The sequence below is a fragment of the Carassius carassius genome, chromosome 19, assembly GCF_963082965.1.
Source record: "Carassius carassius chromosome 19, fCarCar2.1, whole genome shotgun sequence".
NCBI classification, from domain to species: Eukaryota; Metazoa; Chordata; class Actinopteri; order Cypriniformes; family Cyprinidae; genus Carassius; species Carassius carassius.
The window spans coordinates 22,093,797-22,117,862 of NC_081773.1; the positions used below are offsets into that span (position 1 = coordinate 22,093,797).

At 37.2% G+C, this 24,066-nt stretch overlaps 1 protein-coding gene across 2 annotated transcripts; it reads left to right on the forward strand.

Moving 5' to 3' along the window:
* Positions 1-12,556: 12,556 nt before the first annotated feature.
* On the forward strand, positions 12,557-23,482 carry LOC132095389 (serine/arginine repetitive matrix protein 2-like). Of its 2 annotated transcripts, none has more exons than XM_059500317.1 (8): positions 12,557-12,713; positions 17,249-17,381; positions 17,814-18,006; positions 18,106-18,176; positions 18,314-20,767; positions 20,887-21,323; positions 21,645-21,728; positions 22,426-23,482. In XM_059500317.1, exons 2-8 carry the CDS (start codon positions 17,354-17,356, stop codon positions 22,426-22,428), a joined length of 3,270 nt encoding a protein of 1,089 aa, XP_059356300.1. In that variant the 5' UTR covers positions 12,557-12,713; positions 17,249-17,353; the 3' UTR covers positions 22,429-23,482. The 2 variants fall into 2 exon arrangements, with proteins under 2 accessions (XP_059356300.1, XP_059356301.1); XM_059500318.1 differs by having other exon boundaries at positions 17,291-17,381.
* Positions 23,483-24,066: the final 584 nt, after the last annotated feature.

A 24,066-nucleotide genomic window follows, 5' to 3' on the forward strand; every position in this document is an offset into this window, starting at 1 on the left:
TCTCAGACGTTCGACTCGAGAGAGTTGGGAATCCACACGAAGTGCCAGTTCAATCAACCCATTGAGTGTAGTAGGTAAGTCCAGAGCATAAATCTCTCTCAGGACGCGGTCAGCCAACCCATGCAGGAACCGCCTCCTCGTTCCACTGACACTCTGCTGCCAAAGTCCGGAACTCGATAGCGTAATCAGATACAGATCTACCGCCTTGTTTGAGGTCCGCTATGATCCGTGCCGCTTCTCTTCCCGCGACCACGCGGTCAAACACCCTTCTCATCTCGGCGGCGAGTGTCTGGAACGGGGCACAGCATGGATCTTGGTTCTCCCACACCGCCGTCCCCCAAAGTGCTGCCCTCCCAGTCAGTAGCGTGAGTACATATGCCACCTCGCTTTGTTCAGTGGCAAAGGTCTTGGGCTGTAGAGAAAAATGCATTGAACAGCATGTTAGGAATGCTCTGCAATAGTTAGGCTCACTGATGTATAACTCGGGGACAGGTAGGCGGGGCTCTGACTGGGAAATGCTCTGTGGTGGTCCGGGGGGAGCGGCCGGTGTGGGTGGCGCAGTGGGAGCTCGTAGATGTTGCAGTTGCTGGGTGAGCTTGGAAACCTGCACCACAAGAGCTTGAATAGCCCGACCTGACTCAGTCATGTTCCTATCCTGGGCATCCATCCGTGAAATACTGGACTTGATTAATTCCTCCAGAGGAGAAGAGGATCTGCCCGCTGCTTCCATCGTTTGGTCAGATCGTTCTGTCATGATACAAGAGGCGGAAGCAATAATGCAAGTAACTCTTTATTTAAGAGTAGAAAAGACACAGAGAAATACTGGATCTCGGGTGGGCTGATGCTGCAGGGACTAGATGGTCAGCGTGCTGGTGAAGACAGGTGATGGTGACCTTCCAGACGAGAAGGGCGAATATCACAAGGGACAGCAAACAGGAACTAGAACCGGAACAGGACTGGAACGGCAAATGACTACAACACTGTGGACACCAAAACAACGATCACACAATGAGAGGAGAATGCGATCAGTTGTTATAGGTGAGTGAATTGGCAGCAGCTGGTGTGATGAATGAGATCAGCTGGTGTGCTGATCGGTGGGAACGAACGGTCACGCCCACTCACACACACCCACACACACAGAACAACAAATACACGGGACACGAAGAAAACAGTGAATTCATGAACCATGACATTATGAAGTTCAACAGTCTTCTGCGCTCTGTGGGGTTCTAGTGGACTTCAAAGACAATTAAGCTCTTATCAAATGAGTTGGTTCTGTTCTGATAGAATCGGAGATGGAGGGGGGCTTCAAAACATGTAAGTCAGAAAAAGAAATAAATAAACACCCAAAGGGCATAATGAAAATTAGACAGATGTGAGCTTGCTTGGGTTTATCCTTTTGGTTTGTTTGTCTCAAAAGACAACCTTAGGCTATTGTAATAAGCCTTAATGTTTTCCTAAATACCAAAGATGACACTTTAACATATTAGGAAGACCACACCAGAATCAAGGAAGATCGTAGGATACTAATTGATTGCATCCGTCTCATTTGTTTCCTCTATCACAGATCAATAATGTGTAGATCACAGTCTGGGAGGGATCAATACAACAACTTATTCCTGTCAGCGAGGCTTGAGACTGACGTAAACACATACTTGAGCAAAGCCTCATTTCTCCAGAGCGAGTGAATTGAAAAGAGACTATAGGTATAAATGTCTGTATGTCTATTTATCTATATCTATCTATATTTCATAAGGCACCTGTGCCATATAGATTTTCCCTGAAAATTCGATTTAATAGACAATCATTGAGGAAATTTATGTAGTGAGTTATGTAAAATTAATAGAATTATTTTATTGCCTTAATAGAAGATGTTGTTTTGTCTGTAAAACTGTGCCACACTAAAAATTTTATGTAAACTAAACCACACACACCCACACAGTAATAATAAACATAGACCAAAAAATAAACTATTAACATCGGATATAAGCCTGCAGCCGTATTTTGCGGTTTTTTGAGGGTTATCTATTGCACTGATAAACAAAATGAACTGCCCTCCTTGTCACCATGAGTTAATTGCCTCTGGGTTCCAAAACTGGAACACAAATGTTTATGCATATTATGTATTCATGTAGTTAGATATCAGTGTTTATAATTCTCACTTTCCCTGTCCTGAAACAGATCCTAATGTTTCATAAACCCTTGAGAGTCAGGGGTGAGATTGTTACTATTTTCTTTTAGCACGAATAAATAATTGACCCATTTACATAGCATTTAGCTGCACCAGAAACACCACTCCACAAATTGTGCTTAAAAAAAAAAAAAAAAAAATGTTTGTGAGCATTTTTTTTTCATTGTAGATGAACTATATAATAGTAATTCATGTCCCTTGAAGGAGAGGAACAGGGCAATGCAGAACAGAGATGCCCTGCTTTTGAAAAGCAGTATAGTCAATCTGAAGTTTGTTCAATTTGATTCAATTTAATCTCTCATATATGCATGCATGTTTTTTAATTATATATATATCCTCTTTTCTTTTTTAGCTTATATTAGTCAATCATAAGTCAACCTCATAAGAAGAGTAAACACACATATATATACACATATTTCCTTTATGTCTTCATCTCACTTTCACTCTCTGCTTAAAAAACATTAGCTCTATATGAGGGACACGAGAACATGAGGCGCACATCTCTGTGACTGCACCAGGAGAGACGGTGCTCTATAGATATGTTTTTATGAAGCCATAAACATCGCCCCATCTGCTGCTGCCAATGATCTCGACAGCAGAAAGAAGTGCAGGTTTATGACTCCTACAAAGCCTACAGCACTGAATATAAACAAGTGTGAGAGAAACAACCTGCAGGTGATGGGAGAAACTCATTTGGCAGGTGCTCATCACATGGGCCTCCTTTGAAAACCTGGTTTAACTTTCTGTGTTATAAAACATACAGATCTCATTTGGCTTTTGTGAGAGCAGCTGTGAATTTAAATATGCAACATTCTATGCACAGTATATGCCTGTAAATATTACTGTGTCTGTTTGTGGTACTAAGGATGGAAGCATTTAATGAACTCTGGGTTTTATGTTTTCATCCATTTCATGGCTGTTTCTGCTTTAGGTGATGCAAAATCTCTCAAATGAAAAGCTAACTTTAAATGCTTGCTTATGTGAGAGAAATGCTTTGTTGTCACACTACATAATTATCCAGAAAACATCAGTGTGATAGAAGAAAATTGTAAACAAAAAGGACAAAATGACCTTGAAGCACTATTTCTGTTCCCCACAAAAATATATTTATTATCTGTTCCACAAAAAGACAAAACATCATTCTATTTTTGAATAGCGTTTATACTCTGCACCCTGAATGAACAACAGAACTCGAATACATTCTATCCTGAGTGCTTACATGAGTGGAACTTTAGCATTGAAACTTATATGAAACACTAACTGCTTTACATAAAAAACAACAACATCAGTAATGGCTGCTGTTAAAATATAATGGCTGATTTGTCAGTTCTAATTGGAGCTACGGTTGTCTGAAATGGTGTCACCATTGCAGTGATTAGAAATGATACACCAATCACCCCCTTGACCTTCCTCTACAGACCACACATGCTCTCTCTTTTTACATAGCTTAATTGCATCTTGCCCACTGCAGATGTGGGTAATTCAATATAACGTCATGTTCTCACACTAGACTCGTCTGGATTAAATGTACATCAAACTGCTGCAGTTTTTCATAATATATTTTGTGGCCACAGACTACTCTAGTATTACAGAAATGATCTGTCCTATTCCAGCCAGAAAGGTTTCATAGATTAAATGTAAATGTAGATTATCAAATAAATCTAAATGTGTCACAAAATAATAAAACTGAACCCATATTCCATTTAAAAGTCTGTCCGAACAAACTAAAATGAATTACTGATGCATGCTAACTGGTTCTCTTCAGCTTTCTAATCAAATAATGTTGTCAATAAAACAAATAGAGTTAAATACACATTAAATCAGGTGTCAAAATGATTCAGATATTATCATCATTATTCACCTCTATTTGTGGATGCCAACATCCATAGGCGTCGATTTCGGGGGGGTCATTGAGTCATGAGTCATTTTGTACCCACCACTATTTTTTATTTTTTTTTAAAACCTCGAGTTCAATTTAACCGTTCTGCTGCTGCGCTGGCTACACGCTTTTCTGTTCATTAAAACTGCAACAACTGTAACATTATTTTCTCTATATGACTATCGCGCTTCTTTTTTTTAAAGAATGTTTTTCAAATGAGTTGACAGTTTGGAATGGACAGTGAACGAGCGGGAACGAGGCTACCTAGTCTTTGCTGGGATTGGCCAGAATTTCTGGCGAATGTATCATAGACGAGCAAGTCATTTAGCCTTCATACAATATCACAAGGTTGCATCCTAGTGCCATGGACTATAACATATCAAATTGATAACCTGTAGAACAAATGGATGTTGTTGTACACACAGCATGGGTCTGCAGACCATTGACACAAAGGTAAGACGCGATAACTTATGTTTATTAAGATTTGCTGGTATTATGGCTAGGTCTTGTGCATTTGCACACAAGGGATCGGCTGTTTTAATTCTTCTCTTGCAATTAATGTGACGTTAGACTTCCTTAGCCACCAACTTAATTAGCTAGTTACGGTTTGCGTTCATACAGCAAGTATTGGGGGAGATGATTGTTGAGTAGTCAGTATCTTGTTTAATTATTGCTTGAATCTATTGCTGAATTCTGGAATAGTTGTGATGATGATGATGATGAGGAATGGATCAAGTTTTAGTCAAAATGCCTGATGTAGATTTGATGGATGCATGTTGTTGTGAATTGAGAGCAGTCAGATCATGGTGTGATAGTCAATAGTGTTCATCTGTGCTACACGTATTTTTGCTTTTTCAATCTTGATAAAATTTGTAGTGCTTAAGTTGTGTTGTGTGTAGATATGGTAAATTGTACTGGGAATTAAATCAAATTATTACATGGCTTGGTTGAATTCCACTGTAGAATGAAATCTGTTATTTCTTGATAATAACACCGTTGCCATGAAAAACAGAGTGTTGCTATGGACGCGGCAGGATTCTAATCGTAGAGACGGAACTATTTTCTTTAGCGGAAGCAATACAATCGTGTTTAAATTTTTTAAATCAATATTTTGTGTCAAATTATTGATTTATTTGGTGGGTAGCCATGTAATAAGCGGGATAATGTAGAGGGAGGCCCGATTTTGGGTTAGATTTTTTTCCCCGTTTTCAGTGGTTATAACAAAGCAACATGAAAGAGAAATTTGGTAATCATTGTTTAGGTACATTAAACCACGTCATGGCCATGTCATATTGTCAACATGGTACTTATATGATGATATGAAGCAGATTAGTGGGTCATATATCATATGTCTAATTCTTTGTACGGCTTTCTTCTTCATAAAACGAGTCGGACATCATCACATTTTTGTATACATTTTTATTTATTTACATTAATAAGATACAGGACGTCTTTCAAAACATGACCTGCGCGAAAGAGAAAAAAAAAATGCATCATTGTACCCAGCACTTCTGAAAATGCACTTCTGAATGCGTCTCTGTCCCCACCACATTTCAAACCAAACTGACGCCCATGCCAACATCTCATAAAAGGTTATATAAAACATCATAAAACAGAATTTACAGTTTTTTAATCAAAGCTTTTAATCAAACTCAATCACTGCACATGCAACTATAACAGTCAACACATCTTCATCTGATCCTAATAAACATTTATACTACCTGACAGTAGTTTGAACACACCTAAATGAATTTATGATCTGAAAATCCATTTCATCTAAAACCTTATGCTTAAATGATTAAGAATCATTTTGTTATTTTGTTCCTTTCATTACAAACCCATTTTAATGGAAAATAATACTGGAATTTTTTGTCTTTACATAATATTCTGATAAAAAAGAAAAATAAACAAAGGATGAATATTATTGTCAAAGGGTTATAGACAGAAAGGCGGCTGAGTCTTGATATAATGAGTGTTGTTGTTTTCAGTGATGTGCACCCTGTACATATTAATCCAACACACACACTGGTAAACAATAGACAAGAGACAAACCACAAACAAGCAAAACCAGACCCTGAACACAGGAATAGGAAGGACTTAAATATGAAACAAACAAGGTAAATTAATGAGACACAGCTGAACTCAAGAACTAAAAGCCAGTAACCATGATAACAAGCAGGAAACTTAAACCAAGGCAGACAGTAACTAAAGAAACAAATTAACTGACTGGAACGAGGGAGGTGATAACAGAGTGGGGATCCAATTGCAGGCTTTATTAGAAGATCGTGGTCAAAACAGGCATGGTCAAACATCAGCAAACAATAACATCCAAGGCAATGACAAAAGAGTAATCCATTGAAAAGGTGAAGGTAGGTAGCAAACAATCAAAGTCAAGGAAACGGTCCATATTCAAAACACTAAGGCAAGGCAAACCTGGAAAACTTAGGAAAACAAAGAACTCACAGGAAACTAGAAAAACATACAAACATTCAACCACCAGTGAAGACAGTATGTGTTTGCTATTCTTATAGTCCTACTAATATGAGGCAGCTGTTAGTGGATAATTAGTGCTGATGAGTCCAGACAAAGGATTATGGGATATGGAGTCCTGAGTGAATGGCAAGGTACAGAATGGAGTCTGTGACACTGACCATAACTGTGACAATTATAATAAATTTCAATTTATATATTTTAGAATTATTTATAAGTTAATTTACAAAAATATTAATTACGAGTGATGTCTTCATCACTCATACTTTTGGGTCTGTATATGAAAATACATGGCTGTGGTCCCATGTAAGAGGTTCATAACATTTGTGGCTTCCTTGGTATTTAAAAACTGAAAAAACCCTGGACTACACGTCACTTACCTTTATTGACATCCTGCTATACTGTATATTAAAGAACAGCAGCACATCTTAGTGAGTTAAGCTCACAGAGTTAGTTTGTACTTGTATTATAACTTCCAGTTTATTCAGTGAAAATTGAACAGCAAAGAGATGCCAAATACATAGTACCCTTGCTGTTTATGTAGCTTTGTAAAATTATGGTTGAACTACTTATGTCACATGGATATTTTACTGATGTCCTTACTACTTTTCTGGACCTTGATTGTGGTAGTATCCTTGCTGTCTATGGAGGATCAAAGAGCTCTCAGAATGCATCAAAAATATCTTAATTTGTGTTCCGAAGATGAACAAAGGTCTTACGGGTTTGGAACGACTTGAGGGTGAGTAATTAATGACAGAATTTTCATTTTTGGGTGAACTATTAATTTAACTTTCTTTGACAAATGAAAAACTTTCCCTTTTTCACAGTCCTGCTGAGAGACATCTGAAAATAGAGACAAGACGTTACCAAGCAGTGATGACTGATCATAAAAGTGAGAATGACTCTTTGAGTGCAGACTCATGTGGTATGATGTGAGCGTATAATTCAAATTTTAATTGCCTACCCCGTGTATCTTCTCCCGCAGGCAACAAGGTGTAGTGTCTGCAGAACAGAGCACCCAGAACCATTATTTCTCCTTTCTGTTTTGCAGATGAGCACAGAGTCCCACTGTACATTATTAGTGTTGGCATGTTAATATGAGGTGGTTTAAAGAACCCTTTAACACGCCAATAAGTGGCACTACAAATACGAAATGTTCTGCAAATGAATGGTGAAACTGTGTGTCAGATATCTCTACTTTAAGAGTCTAACTGATGTAAATTATTTCTCAGGTATAAAAGGGTTTAGACCAACTGTTGAAGTGTTGCAGAACATCATATGAATGGTAAACTAAAGGGCCAATCAAAAGTCAAAATTAAATGCAGCTGCCATTATGATACTGAACTGTTTTATATGCTGTGCTCAAATGTCTCACAGGTTATTTATTCCAAAAGGTTACAATGTGAGAATTAAAGTGTCAAGCTGGACAGACTGACAGCCCCCTGCAGTATACTTGGATTAGGCCCCTGTGTAGAGCATATACTGTATGACTCAGAGAACAAACAGTGTGTTTCATATGTCTAAGTGACTCCATGTTGTGTTGCAGCCCTAAAAGCAAGTCATTAATGTGCTATTTGAGCAGAAAACAACAGAAAAAGTCTAAATGGAATCTGATTTAGCTCTTGGGAGCTTTTATAATGCGCATGCTGTAAAAACAACTTAGTGGAAAAAGATGGCCTCTCTTGAAATTACATCAGTAACATGTAATGCTTCCAGGAATTAGTCATTTATTCAAACTCATTCAGAGGCCTGAGTAAGACTTTAAATCTGTTCCCCTTTTAATTTTTCTAGGACGCCTGACACAATGGCTGCATGGGCTTCACTAGGCCATTTTTTGGGGGGGGGGGGGGGGGGGGGGGGCTATGGCATCACCCCTCATCACACCAAAGCTGTTTTGTGCAGTGAAAATGAAGCATAACACATACTTTATAAAACGATCATGTTGCCATTTTCATTTGAAAATGTAACTTTCAGTATAATACATATTCCAGTGCATGTGGCAAAGAGGTTTGCATACTTGAGCTACAGAAAGAGGGTTGTACTAGAAATGCAAACAGTAAAATTTTGTGTTTGTACAGTAAACAGGTTGTTTGTGTGAGATCATGAAGACTTGTATTTGACTTATTCAGAACTCAAATGTTATACCTATTTATGCAAAGCAGTGGAATACTGCAATAAGCTTTGTTTATGACCCCTATTAACAGTGTTGGGGAGTAATTAGTTACATGTAACGGCGTTACGTAATTTAATTACAAAATTATTGTAACTGTAATTAGTTACAGTTACTAAGAAAAAATGAGTAATTAAATTACAGTTACTTATGAAATTTTTAAGGATTACAAAGGGGATTACATTTGAATATTTACACACATCCACATACAGATTTAACTGATATCTTTCCCAAATTGCACTGACTATTATGAGACATACCGCCCTAATATTTTCCGGGATGCGGAAATACAGTCTGGTTCGTAGAATCCAGTCATAAAAACGGAATGCCTAACGCGGACAGAATATGGCACATTTTGGATGACTAAATCAAAAGTAGGTCAGTACACTTGAATCAAAACATGACATGGACTAGTGTCTGTGAATATTAAGCCCCACAAATGCAATATATGACTTGCACATTCTGCGTATCTGTGGAAATCAGGCGCGGACTGGACACCGGGAGAACCGGGACAATTCCCGATGACTTGGCAGCCGATTTGGCCCGCTATTTAATATCATTATTGTATAATTGCCTGCCGAATGTACTAAAGTGATCATTAGTGAATCTGCCATTTGATAATTAAATCTCTAATAAGTCATGAAGTGTTAGTCATGACTCGCGCGCTCTCCGCGCCTCCGCCAAACGGTTTGGATCAGACAAGTTTATTTTACTTTTATATAGGCTAATAAAAGCATGTTTAACTTTTGTAAGGGAAAAACATGACTCGTGTACAGTACTATGATTTTTCTATAAAGATATTGTAGTATTGTAGAGTATTGTATTGTAAAGTATAGTTTTGTTCAATCTTGAGTATTAAAGTCATGAGAGAGATGGATAACAGAGCAAAATAAAGAGACTGAAGAGAAAAATGGAAGTAAAGGTGCAGTTCAGGAGAGAACTTTTAATTATTTTGCATGTCCCCAAATTAAAGATTTAACCCTTTTTTTTATGTCAGGTCCAAACAAAAAAATAGTTTTGTCCATGAACTGGTTTGTATGAGTTTGAATATTCCAGTCTGAATTTTTTTCCCAGTCCGCCCCTCCTGCAAAGACATGGTTTCATTTACTACACATAAGCCTACTGAAGCTCGCAGTGTTTTCAACCTCTGCCGCCTCAATATTCCTCATAATTTCTAGAACTGCTTTGTGTCACTTCATGTGCATTTTACTTATTTTGAGAAAACTATCATCATATACAAAGAGACAGCAGTTTAAAAAAACACCAATGTTTCAGGAGTTTATTACACAGAATACGACACATGCTTATTAGATAACTGTATTTAAGTTGATGTATATGCTTTTATTTATTATTCTTTAATTTTCACAAATTTAGAAAAGTAATCAAAAAGTACTCAAAAGTAATTAGTTACATTACTTTAATAAAGTAATTGAAAAAGTTACACTACTATTACATTTTAAACAAGGTAACTTGTAATCTGTAACCTATTACATTTCCAAAGTAACCTTCCCAACACTGCCTATTAATCAAACATTTTTAATCTTATATATTGGCTGTATAATGGTATGCATCCTAAAATTGGAGCTTGATGGTGTACAGAAATTAAAAGCGTGTTCGCATAGGCAAAATCTTAGTGGTGGGGACACTAAACATCTGAGAGTCATCCTCACAGACATCTGAAATACTGTCTCTTCTCGGCAAATGGGCTTATGAGAAGCTTCTTCGTGCCGCTGTTCTCTATTGCGGTAGATATTGAGAATCTTTCACTGTGCAGATGTTGCCAAAGGTTTCCAGTGGGTATTCCAATTTTTCACCTCTGAGACTTTTACAACACTTGCATGGCTTATCGGAGAAACTCAAATTGTTACCTAGGCAACTGTCGCAATACTTAGAGATAAGTTAACAACCTCAGCCACCTTAACTATTCTGTGAAATCCACAGTCTTTAACTTTAAACATTGTTCCTTGCTTCTTGATGCTAAAATGATTCCGATGAAATGCTTAATGGTATATGTTCTGATTAGCTGTGTCAGTGAGCTCATAATTGCTAGTGGTCTTGCTTGTAATCATTCGGAGGAAGAAGCAATATTGCAGCACAATGCAAGTGCTCCCTCAGTTGATTTTAAATGATACTGCATGTCCTTGCACAGTCAACAAAGTGTGCTTTGCTTCTTATATAATTAATTTACATATATATTTACATCAGCAATACACCACAAGGTTATTTTATAATGACTCTACATAAAATTACAAACTTTTCACTGAATTCTCAATACAGTTGGTCTAATATAAAACAAAGTATACAGTATATCAATTAACAAGATTATCTGTAATATAATTTAAGAATACCTTTAAATCACATTTAAATTACTGAAACATAATACAGAATTTCAATTTGAATTCAAGAAAACAAAATCGGTATGAAATGAAACTGACAGAAAACAATTTAACAGTTGTGTTTACCTTGGAATTTAAACAATTAAACAATTATATTTAAAAGTTTTAGATAAAGCTTTGAAGTTTGAAGGTTATTAGATGTGACATGCAGACTAGATGGATAGATGGATGGATGGACAGATGAAATTCAAAGAAAATAATTTAACTATGTTATTTATATTTATTTATTACCTTGAAAAGCATTTTTTAAAACAAAATGGACTGATGGATGGATGGATGGATGGATGGATGGATGGATGGTTGGATGGATGGATGGACAGATAGATTCCCAAGTACTGAAATTTGCACAATCCTGGTAGTAATTCACAAGACTTTTACTGCAAGAACACATCAATGCTTGTGCACTTGATATGAAGCAAGGATTTTGTGCTGTTGTTGAGTAAGGGATCTCATACGATACATGTTGTATGAGAGATGTGCTGAGTTAGCCTGTGCACACCTCATGAGACTCTCTCCTCCTAACCCAAGTATGAGAAGACAATAATATTTTGCTAAACAGAAATAGTCCAAATCTATTTAGCGTCTACACGGAGATATGGATCAAATGTGATTTCCGCAATAAAGAGGAGAGCTGCCCACACCAGTATGGGTCCCTGGAGTCATGAAAGAGCATCTACATCTGATACAGTGTTTAACCATTCACTCACTGTGGTCTCATACTGCCCTCTGCAGGAAACTGCAACATCCCTTTTCCATTCTTGTGCATCCTTACACCATTTCTTCCAAAAAAACAAAACAAAAAAAAAAAACATTCACAGATAAATTATGAATTCCTTTATCAAAGAACACCAGAGGCAAATAACATCAAACATCTAAGAAATGTTTGATGTTTTTGCCTTTCCTGCTATTTTCTGTATTTCAAAAGCTTAAATATTTAATTGACTTTTTAAAAAATCAAATGAAGATTTAATGCATTTAATTTAATTCTTATACAATATCAACAATTATTAAACTATTATTTACAATAAAACGTTAATAAATAAAACTTCAGACCCAGTTATAAACATTTGAATTGTGAAACAAAGTAAGAAATAGCTAAATTACTAACACCCTTATTGTCACTTTTAAAGAATATAAAGCTTCAGTAGCTCAACTGGTATAGTATTTTGCTAGGTTTTTTTACATACATACTTAAAATGTATTTACTACCACAAAATGTACTATATATATTAAAGTAAAGAAAATGTGAATGTGTAACTGTAAATCTAGAATAACTATCCATCTGTCTACCACCACACTATCTATCTATCTGTCTATCTGTCCGTCTGACTGTCTATCTATCTAATGATATTGCAGCTTTGATCAAATCTGTAGAGAAGCTGTGAATGTGATGTCATTAGGTTGTCACTAGATGCCGCTCTGTTTTTGTAGATACGTAGACAGGCGAGCGAAGAAGTCTTGGGGTCCTGTTTCGTGTGTTTCTGGGATACTGGCGGACTGACTGCTCTCTGAAAGTCATGGCGACCAACAGCGAGCAACTGTCCCTATGCTTCGTAACTGATGCAAATCAAGAAGTCCACAGCGAAAGTGAGTATATGTGGGTGAATTATTTCTCAAGAATTATGGCAGCCTGGTTTAAGAATACGACGGGAATTGCCGAACTGAACGCGGGTATAACAGACAAGCTTGTTTTGTTTGTTGTAAAGCCTGTTGCGAGTAGGATGCTAAGCTAATACAAGCTAACTAGTCTTTTGTCCGCGTGATCCGTGAGACGCATATCCAACCGCGTTTATAATGCGTTATTATTTTCTACGCCCACATAATTTTATATTAGCACATCAATGAATTGGTTATATTGAACCTGTAAATGAGCAAGCAGTGCAGTTGCAGAGCACGCTTGTAGCCCTTGTGGGATGCGCGTGTTGAGATAGCTTCGCGGGAGCGCATCTCCATTCAGTCTTCTGAATGAAACAACTTGCAAACAAAAATTTAATGAAGTACTATATGTGCTTGTATTAACGGTAGGTGTGGTTATATTGTAAAAAAAAAAATAACTTTCAAAAAATGTGTTGTCTATCCATGTGGTACATAAAACAAACACACAAGTTTTCTTAACCGTGATAGCCGGTTTGCTAAACTGCATCTAACATCCATGTAATGTAGTAGTATTCTTATTTATGTTTCTGTATGCTTGGCCTGAGTGGTCGATTGTAAAAACTGCACTGATTGGGTTAACCCTCTGGGCTTCTTCGTAAATGGGTCACACTTAGCTTCCTCCCGCCCGAAAACGGGCGAAGCCTTAAAATTGTACTTTACTTTTTCCCAGGATAACCAATCAAATATAATTTTGTTCTATAATGTTTTCTGATTATTATTTAGAATTTTTAGAATTTTTAATGATACTTTGAATTAATTATATAATTTTTATGAGCTATTTTTTCCATTAGAATTAATATATCATTTTTTATTTTATATTTATTAAAAAAAAAAATTCAATAAATGCAGCATTTCACATCAAAATAGAGTGCCAGCCTAAAAAAAAAAATGTTCCAGGAGAAGAACTTCATCTAGTGGCTTTAAAAAATAGCCACTTTTGTGTAATGTCCTGTACCAGCCTGTAGGCTGTCTATAGCTTCCTATATATCCTATATAGAAAGGCTTTTTGATTCCTTTTGTTGTTTTAGACATGATTTCTCTATCTTATTCGTTTTTTTTATTTAGATATACATTTAGATATTCTAAAAGATGATTACTTTATTTTCTTAACAAAAATGTTTAGATAAAGTATCATGTTTTGCATTATGATTACAATCAAACTATAGCATTTGGTTAGAAAGGGAACACAATGTGTGTGTGTGTGTGTGTGTGTGTGTGTGTGTGTGTTGCATTTGAGCGAGAGTCTCTTTTTGTATTTTTTATTTATATATTTTTACATATTCTCAAAATTTGCTGTTGCAGTCTTACCAGTCTCTCTCTTTCTCTCTTTCTCTCTCTCTCTCTCTCTCTCTCTCTCTCTCTCTCTCTGTGTGTGTGTGCATTTGAGCAAGTTTTTTTTTTTTCATTTATTGATTTTATGTGGAATATTCTACAAATTTGCTGTTGCAGTCGCCAGTTTATCTGTGTATGTGTGTGTGTGTTTGTGTGCGTGGGTGTGTGTGTGTGTGTGGGGGGGGGGGGGGTCTTATTTGCACTCTTGATGTTCTAGAGTGTCACCCCTTCATTGCTGTACACTTTTTTTCAGCACAGTTGCTGATCTGTAGCTTGTACCACCAAAAGTTTCTCTGAGTTTTCCTATTTTTTCGTATTTCCCATTCATTTCCTATGTCGCCCGTTTTCGGGCGGGAGGAAGCTAAGTGTGACTTTTTTTTTTACGACCCTTTAACATATCAGAATCATCTCCTTGATTTTTTTGTGTGTTCATATAGGTAATACAACAAAAGTCACCAAGTTTCATACCCATCCGATGAAGCAAAAAAATTAAACATTTCAAAACGTTCAAGTTTTCGCCCGTTTTCGGGCGAAGAAGCCCAGAGGGTTTTAAGTAATGTTGGTTGTTACCGTCGGCCGTATGCTTACAACACAGTAACATAACAATTCAAAAAAATTATATATATATATATATATATATATATATATATATATATATTTAGGGGTGTAACGGTACGCAAAAATCACGGTTCGGTCGGTACGTACCTTGATTTAAAAGTCTCGGTTCATTCTCGGTGCAGTAAGGGAAAGAAATGCAAACATTAAACTGCAGGTTGTTTATTACTATAAACTTTTTTTTAACAATTTGTTTACACTTTTATATGGGATAACATTAAAGGGATACTCCACTCCAAAATGAAAATTGTTTCATTAATTACTTACCCCCATTTCATTCCAAAACCTGTAAAAGCTTCATTCATCTTCGGAACAAAATGTAAGATATTTTGGATATTATATTTATAGACGTTACACTGAGAAGAAAAGAAAAATAAAGACTTTATTCAACGATTCCTTTATCAAACGTCTCCTCTGTGTCTCTCCGCATCACTCAAACTGCCTACACTCTTCTGTGTCAGCTGCATCACAAGGATGCACTGTTTTCTTTCAAATCAAAGCATGAATACACATAGAAACAGTACATCCTTGCAGTGTTGCCAACTTAGCAACTTTGTCGCTAGATTTAGCGACTTTTCAGACCCTTTTAGCGACTTTTTTTCCAAAAAAGCGACTAGCGACAAATCTAGCGACTTTTTTTGACAGACCTTATTTAGTCTCTGAGACTCTCTGGTACTGCTGCACGAGCTCTCTCTCTCTCCCAGCGCGCGCACACGCCTCTCTCTCTCTGCATCTGCTCTATTCAGCGAGCAGAGAGGAGCAGCACTTTCAGATAAAAAAAAAGATATTCTGTTGCTTCTAATTCTATTTTACATACAAGTATAGCCTAAATCACAGTACAACCATTGTCTTAATCTTATGTGTATGTGATTTCATTAGACACTGTCGTGAATAGGATTTTAGTGCAGAGATTAACATCTTTGAGAGCTGGTTATGTAGTCTTAATGGACCGCGTTTCAGTCATTATAATATTAATTCCGTCGTCGGACAACAGAAACAGTAAAATATAAAAATAAAAAACGTTTTATTGAGAATTTTGGCTGCAGTAAAATGCAGTACATGAGCACAGAAAGGGCAAGATAATATGACGCACTTACGTCATGAATATGCTAATTAGCATATGACGTCATCTAGCGGCATTTAGCGACTTTTCAGGCAGGGTTTAGCTACTTTCTGAAAGAAGTTGGCAACACTGCATCCTTGTGGCTGGCTGACACAGAAGACCATAGGCAGTTTGAGTGATGTGGAGAGACACAGAGGAGACTGTTGACAAAGGAATCATTGAGTCATTATTTTAGTTTTCTTCGCTTACAAACAGTATTTTCGTCGCGTCATAATGTTACGGTTGAACCACTGATGGCAGATGGACTATTCTGATGATGTCTTTCATACTTTTCTGGACTTTGACAGTGTAACTTTCTTGACAGTCTATGGGACAGTCACAAGCCTCCCAGTTTTCATCCAAAATATCTTAAATTGTCTTCTGAAGACAAACAAAGGTTTTACAGGTTTGGAACTAGGGGTGGGCGATATATCTAACGATATGATCATGCGCATCTAATCAGTAAATCTGGTACCGTGATTAGCGCTAAATCGCCATCACCTGCTTGTAATTGGAGCTGCATTTAATAGACAGAGCTATAGATCACTGACAAGCTACGCAATATCGCGTTCATTATCCCAGATGAATCGCCTTCAATAATGAGTGTGTTATTCCGTAGCTGGTAAGTGATCTAGGCTCTTTCAGTGGCAGTTGACAATCGCGGTGGGTTGTCACGGCAACCATCACAGCCCTACACACTGATTCAGTTTCCCTCTGCAGCATCAGAAATTATATAATAATCAGGCCTGATTCACTGGTTGAAGTTATCTTTTTTTAATCGTCTGAAAATCAAAAGTGATTTGCCAGGCTGATGTTATTATGCAACAGCTCTGCTGACTGAGTGCATAGAAGTTCTATGTGCTCAGCCATGTAGGTCAGATATTATGTAACAAGCCCTTAAAACATCCTTTCTTGTCTTTATATAAGATGCGTTATGACTATTTTTAATTTCAGGGCTCAACATTAAGGTTTTTTGGCCCAGTCATTCAGATATTTTTACTGGTTGCTTTGCCATTATTATTATTATTATTTTTTTTTGTAAGCAAATATAAATAAAAAAAATCTTTTTTATCGTGTTTTAATTTGTAAAACTTACTGTAAGAGCTGTATAACTGCATAGAGGGATAATACATAAACACACTTAAAAAAAACATGTGCTGGAAAACAGTGGCATATGGTGATTTGATTTGATTTTCTGCCCATTCGAACTGATGCTTACAAGACTATCACAAATCAGTGTCGCAGAATCTCACTGCTTTTGTGACATAAGCAAAATCCACAAAAACAGTGCATGACAGAAAACAAAATGTTTACATACAAAAGTTAGATCACCACCACCCTTTTTGTGTGTGTGTGTGTGTGAGTGTGGTGTTTTTAGTTGGTTTGTTGAATTTATATGTATTTATTTTTGTTTCAGAGTGAAAACAGAGGGTTAACGCATTTCGTGTCCAATTTACAGAGCAAAGACTACAGTAATAATCTCAAAAACTAAGACTGGGATTCAGTTAAATCAGTTTTTAAAATGGAGTGTGCCGTAGACACCGGTCCTGGTAAGTTACAAAGTTTTTGTACTTAATACTGCCACAGTATTAGCATTGTGCTTTAATCATGTGAAATGTTGCAAATGGCACATTTACTGTTGGTATTGTTACATGTAAGTGCTTTCCATGTAAGCATATATTCAGGTGTTTTCAGATGTGCCACATTATTCATTTATTTGACGTCGTCTGACTTCTACATTTTTCTCAAAGATAACTTAACTGATATTCCCAGTATTTGTTTTATATTTAAGTTTGAAATTTGGGATTCAGATATTGTTGCCATTAGGTTCTCTGTGTCCATTTTTAAGGTAAAGCTAAGTCTGCATTATAACCTTGTGACTTTTTAATATAACTTTCTTGTAACTGTTAGGTAACACTTCTGTCATGCTGTAGTTATGTTCACATAACTATGTTTGTAAACATTGTACGTTACCTCTACAGATGATGGGCCATCTGATACTGCTGTTCCATATGAAGCCATTACTGTAAAGGATGGGAGTGAGACCCCAAAAAAGAAAAACAAGAAACATAAGAAACACAAAAGTAAGAAGAAACGTAAGAAGCGCAAGGGAGAAAAGGAGAGTAGCTCTGAATCTGGAGTAGAGTCAGATGGCGATTCCCAAACAAGAACGAGGTGAGAGGTTTAGTTGCTTGGCAACGCTGAATGTATTTTTTTTTTCTTGATGCTTTTAGATTCTTTTAAATTAAAAGCAAATATTTTCCTTTTTTACAGCATGAAAAAAGATGGCTCATCTAACCTTGAGGCTGATGATCATGCGAATGCCACAAAAAATTGCACAGAAGGTATGTCCGTGTTTTTTTTTTATTAACAGACGATCTGGCTAATTATGTTTATGTACGATTTGAAACTGATTTACTGTGAGTTTTAATGGGAAATGTATCATTTGTAAAGTAAAAGCAAATTATATGTGTCTTTACAGACCTCAGTGATGTGGAAGCTGATGCCAAGGTTAAAAAGCAGAAACATCGTGTTGGAAAAAAGAAGAAAAAAAGAAGACGGAAAGAGGAGGAAAAGCAGGAGGTTCCAAAAAAGTCCTCATCTCGCTCAAGATCGGCGAGTACCTCAGGGTCAGAATCAGAACCAGACTCCAAACAATCACAAAAATTGCAGATGGCATCTTTAAAGTTGGACAGGAAGTCGCCTATTGTTGCAGCTAAATTTCCAAAAGACAAATTTAAAGATAGCACGCCCCAATTGGAAGATAAAAAGAGAGGAATGACTTTGGATAACACTGAAGAAGAAAGTTTAAAATTAGAAGGGATAAAAAAGATGTCTCCTGAGACTGCACATGCACTAATTGCAGAGAGGGACATAAAAGTGGAAGCTGTTGGTGAACAGGAAAGTTTTGGTAAAGTGCAAGAACTTCCTGATATTATTCCTAAGCAAGAGAATGTGCACAAAGAGCAAGCTGTGCAGAAGAACATTTCGAAAGAAGCAAATGGGAATCAGAAAGAAAAGAAAAAACAGTCCCTCTCCAGGTCAAGGTCACGATCGCTTTCAGACACTAAAGGGAAAAAATCGAAACACAGTCGCTCTAGAACTCCAAAGCATTCATCTGGTAAAGTAGGACGTCATAATGACAGATCATCTTCAAGGGACAGATCTGTGTCTGCCCCTGGTGGTAAGGATCGAACAAAAAGAAGCTTGAGGTCTGCATCAAAACAGTCACCGTCTAAAGTAACAAAGAAAACTGGACGCAGGTCAGAGTCACTCTCTAGAAGAAGAGCATATCGCTCAGACTCAAGGTCCCGCACAAGGACCAAAAGATCGAGGACTAGGTCTCCACAACGTGGTCATCGCTCAAGATCTAGGTCAACAAGAAGACCAAGACATTCACGCTCAAGATCAAAACAATCTGTTTCTCGGCGGAAGAATCGGCGCTCAAGATCACGGTCCGGATCTGTACGGAGAGGAAGACAGTCAAGGTCCCGCTCTCGAAAGAGGACACCTGTTTCTCGGGCAAGGCGGTCCAGGTCTAGATCTGTCAAAAGAGCAAGGCGAACTCGCTCAAGATCCGTTGTGATTCTTAAGCGATCTAGATCACACTTAAGAAAAAAAAGAAGATCTAGATCAAGATCCGCTCGTAGAAGATCAGGTTCAAGAAGCCCAAGATGTCGAAGTAAGTCTCGGTCCCCTCAACGCTCCAGGCCCTCCGAGTCGCGTTCTCCTGCAGTCCGTCAAAGGAGGTCAAAATCTAGGAGCCCTCATAGCACAAAGTCAGAGTCAGTATCTCCTCAACGATGTAAAAGATCAAAGTCACGGACATCTTCACATAATTCAAAGTCTGAATCACCAAAATTAAGAACTAAAAAGCAAAAAAGTAAACGCTCAAGGTCAATTTCTCAGAGACGCACATCAAGATCTATTTCCAGGGAGCGACAGTCATCAGATAGAAGTATATCCCCTACCAAGAAAGCACACTCTAAATCTCCGACTAAAGAGGAAAATTCCTTAAAGGATGAGAGTTCAAAAGAAACTAAACAGCAAATTGTGGATGCTGTGGAGGAAAATGTAGAAGTTAAAGGGACAGAAGAGTCAAATCATTGGAAACCAGTGTTTACTGAATGTACAGCTGTGCAAAATCCATCAAATGAAGACACAACATCATCAGAATTTGAGACACAAAATAAAAAAATCAAGGAAGAGTCTGAAAATCTCTCTGAATGTGAAGAAATACCAAACCGATCCAGATCTTTGTCGTCAGAGCCAGTTCCTCAACATGGTACTGCAAGATCAGATGAAGATGATCAATCAGGGGGCTCACGATCACCTACACCAAGTAAAGTAAAACAATCAAAGTCCTCCAACAAAATGTCACCTGTACGGAGAAAGCGCTCCAGATCAGTTTCGTTCACACAGAAAAGGCGATCCAAGTCGAAATCGGTCAGTAGAAAGAAGAAGTCAAGGTCTCCGGTTAGAAAACGCAAGTCCAGGTCTCCCTCACATAGTCGTAAAAGGAGGACGATATCTCGGTCACCTGTTCGGAAAAGAAGATCACGATCAAGATCAACCAATCGAAGGGCAAAATCAAGATCGAAATCTCACACAAGAACAAAGCGCTCAAAATCGAAATCCCCCAAGCGGAAACGGTCAAAGTCTAGATCGCCAGCTCGAAAAAGGAGGTCCAAGTCACGTTCCCCTGCTAGAAAGAGAAGATCTCGTTCACGGTCAAGGGCTCGTCTGTCCCGATCCAGAAGATCACGCTCTGTTTCACGTCGTAGGAGACCAGCATTTCGTGGGCGATCTTTTGATAGACGAGATCGATGGAAACGTGAACCAAGCCACTCACCAGTTTTGATTCTCCGTAAGAGGAGGTCCACCTCAAGATCTCGACGCAGTTCTAGCAAGACGCCACCACGTCTTACTGACCTAGGTAAATATACGCTTTGCTTGGCTTCCCTTTCTTGGTAGCATAAATAATATTAAAGCTGACTTAAATAATTGCATGAAATGTCTGTCTAAATAACTTACCTTAATTGATTGTTCAAACAGATAAAGATCAACTGTTGGAGATTGCGAAGGCCAATGCTGCTGCAATGTGTGCTAAAGCTGGAATGCCCATACCTGAAAGTCTCAAGCCGAAGGCAATTCTACAGTTACCTCTGCCAACCCCAGGTCCAGCCCCCTTGTCTTTGCCTCTACCATTGCCTGTGCCCAATTTACCAATGAATCTGCCCATGGGTATACCAGGTATGCCTGCAATGCCAAACATGACAATGAACGCTGCCATGGCAAGTATGACTGCGGCGACAATGACGGCTGCTCTCTCAAACATGGGTGCCCTGGCCTCTATGCCTCCAATGCCTCCACTTCCTACCATTACCAACAAGCCCCCTTCAGCACCAACACCTAATCTGGCCAGTATTGAGGAGGTGAAGAGGAAAGTAGCTCAACAAGCTAACAGCATTAGCATCAAGGAGTTTACAGAGGTAAGATTTGTTTGTGTGAACTGCTATCCCAGTTGTTTAATGTATCATGGAGTATAAATATTGGGTTTGGTAAGGTGTTTTGTTTTAGTTTTTTTGTTTTAAAAAACAATCTGCTTTACCATTATTAATAAATAAATAAAAATCTATTATTAAGTTTTCACAATAATATTGTTTTACTGTACTTTTGATCAAACAAGTGCAGCCTTGGAGAGCATAATAGACTTATTTCTAAAACATAAACCTTACCAAGCCCTAATATATCTATATAAAACCAATCTTTATAGTATTATTATAATTTCATTTCTTTTTTTTTTTTTTTAGAAATGTAAACAGATCGCAGAGAGTAAGGAGGAGATGAGTATTGCACGGCCACATGTTTCAGATGATGATGATGATGAGACACGGGTGAGTATTTAAGCTTAAATTTAGAGCAGCAAAACAACTTTATACCAAGAATGTGTTGAAACAAAATGGAGAAATATAGTTTTTGGCCTCAAATTCAATGGGCTGCACAATTAATCAAATGTGATTGTCATGCATATCTTTCAGTGAAGCACGGTTCTGTGATCAGTAGTAAATAATATTCCAAATATGCCCTGCCGACGAAAGGTAATGCAAGTCGTTCCAGGGTTGTAGCTAGAAGGGATAATACCACATTTAACAAGATGTTTTTATTTCAGTCTCACTTAGCATTGCATTATAAAATATACTTAATTATGATAAAATTATAATAAGAAGAACTCGATAAACCATTGTGTATTTATAAGTCTAATTGAATCAATTAAAGCAGTTCCATCTTCTGTTTCCTAGAGCAACATGCTTTACCTTTCTTCTTTGGTGCATCTTTGGAGTTTCAACGAGAGAGTGCACTCTGATCACTGATTTACTGATCACAGAACTGTGCTTCACTGAAAGCTAACATGACAATAGCAGCTTTTGCCTAATCGTGATTGTGATTTAATTTTGATTAATCATGCAGCTCTAACCGTTTTATTAATTGGCCTCGTTAATTTAATCATGTTGTGTCATTTTGAACTAATTAAAAAAAAATCTGTCTTGGTTGCCTGTATTTACCTCTTGTTTGTTTGTAACTATTTTGCAGTAACCCACTGTCATTCTGCTGCATCTCATATATAGTCCTGATGATGGTCACCTGTGGCTCGCAAGGATGATCTCCGTCATGTAAATTAAGCTTTTGTTTGCTCACAGGACATTTGAGCATCTGGACACTTGAAGCTACATTAATTTCAGTTATCTTTAAATGGTCATTTGTTGGAACAACTGCAAGCTACAGGAATCTTTTTTTTACCCTAGACTAAAAACTACCAGAGTAGACCATTCAGTATGTCTAAAAGTGGAATAAAGGAGGTAAAGTGTAAAACAGACATACTATCTGCCCAGACTGACAGTGAAACTTTTTCAGGCTTGTTTTTACTTTTACTACATATGGTGCCTCATGATACCATGAAGAAGGACCTCTGGTAGATTTTACACAAAGTTATAGGTGTACCTAAAAGAAGAAACAGATTTTGGGGTGCAGTTTAGATCACAGGTCAGGTCTGTTGGTACACATTTTCAGAGCTTTCTGTTAACATACATAGATATGATTATTTTAGGAGTATATTTTCCGTCTTTTAAAAATTCATGAAGTGTTAATCACTTGTTTAAATACATTGGTGAAGAGAATTGTGATTGTTCCTTAACACTTTTGTGAACTTTTAAAGCAAATTAAATGTTGAGGTTCAGAGTTGTTGCTGTACTTGACTGCTATACTTAACATGATGTTTGCATTGGGGTGCATTGTAAGGCTTTTGACCACAGACTTTCTTTGAGTTACATTGGTTAAACCTTGCCGTACTGCTTGCCAATAACTGGCATTGTGGTATGTCTTTATCTAAAAAAATATATATATTTACAGATTCATTGATTTTTTTTTTTTTTTTTATCATGTAGTGGATCCTTGTAAATGACAGACCATGGTGCAGTTGTGTAGTATACAATGCTGTTTTATCTTTGTGACTGAAATATTTGACCCAGCAAAGCTGCAGGGTGAGATGCTGTATTTACAGGAGTGAAAGCATGTCAGCCATCACTATTCTAGATAAGGAGTAATTAAAATGCATATGATTTGAATAAGATTATTGTTTAGACGTACTGTATATTGTGTAGGTGTGCATTTTGTCCATTTTTCTTTACCTCTCCCCTCCACTGTGCTCTATGGTGGAGACTCCTTTACCAATTTAACTAAAAAGAAATGTGATGTCACAGCTCCTACTAATTAACGTAAAAAAAAATTATCTAAAGATTGATGGTTAAAGAGTATGTTCAACATGAGATGTTACATGCTACATTAGCTGTAGATTTGGCACTGTATTGTTGTCCACATTAAATGTAAAAAAAAAAAAAACTGCTTGCACTTTATTAGATTAATATTAACAATAGATTTCAAACCGTAAATGTAAAGCATTGTGTATTACAGGATCTAATTTTGCCATTATTTTCTTATTGTTCATTTTAAGGTACAGTTAGCCCAAAAAGGAAAATTCTGTGGTCATTTACTCACCCTCATGTTGCTTTAAACCTGTAAAACTTTCTGCAGAACATAAGATTTTGAAGGTTTGGATAAACGTGAGGGTGAGTAAATGATGACAATGTTAATTTCTGAACCATCTCTTTAATTAGAAAGCCGTCATCATGAAATGAGTTTGGCCATGTTGAAGTCTCCTTAAGGATAATATGAAAA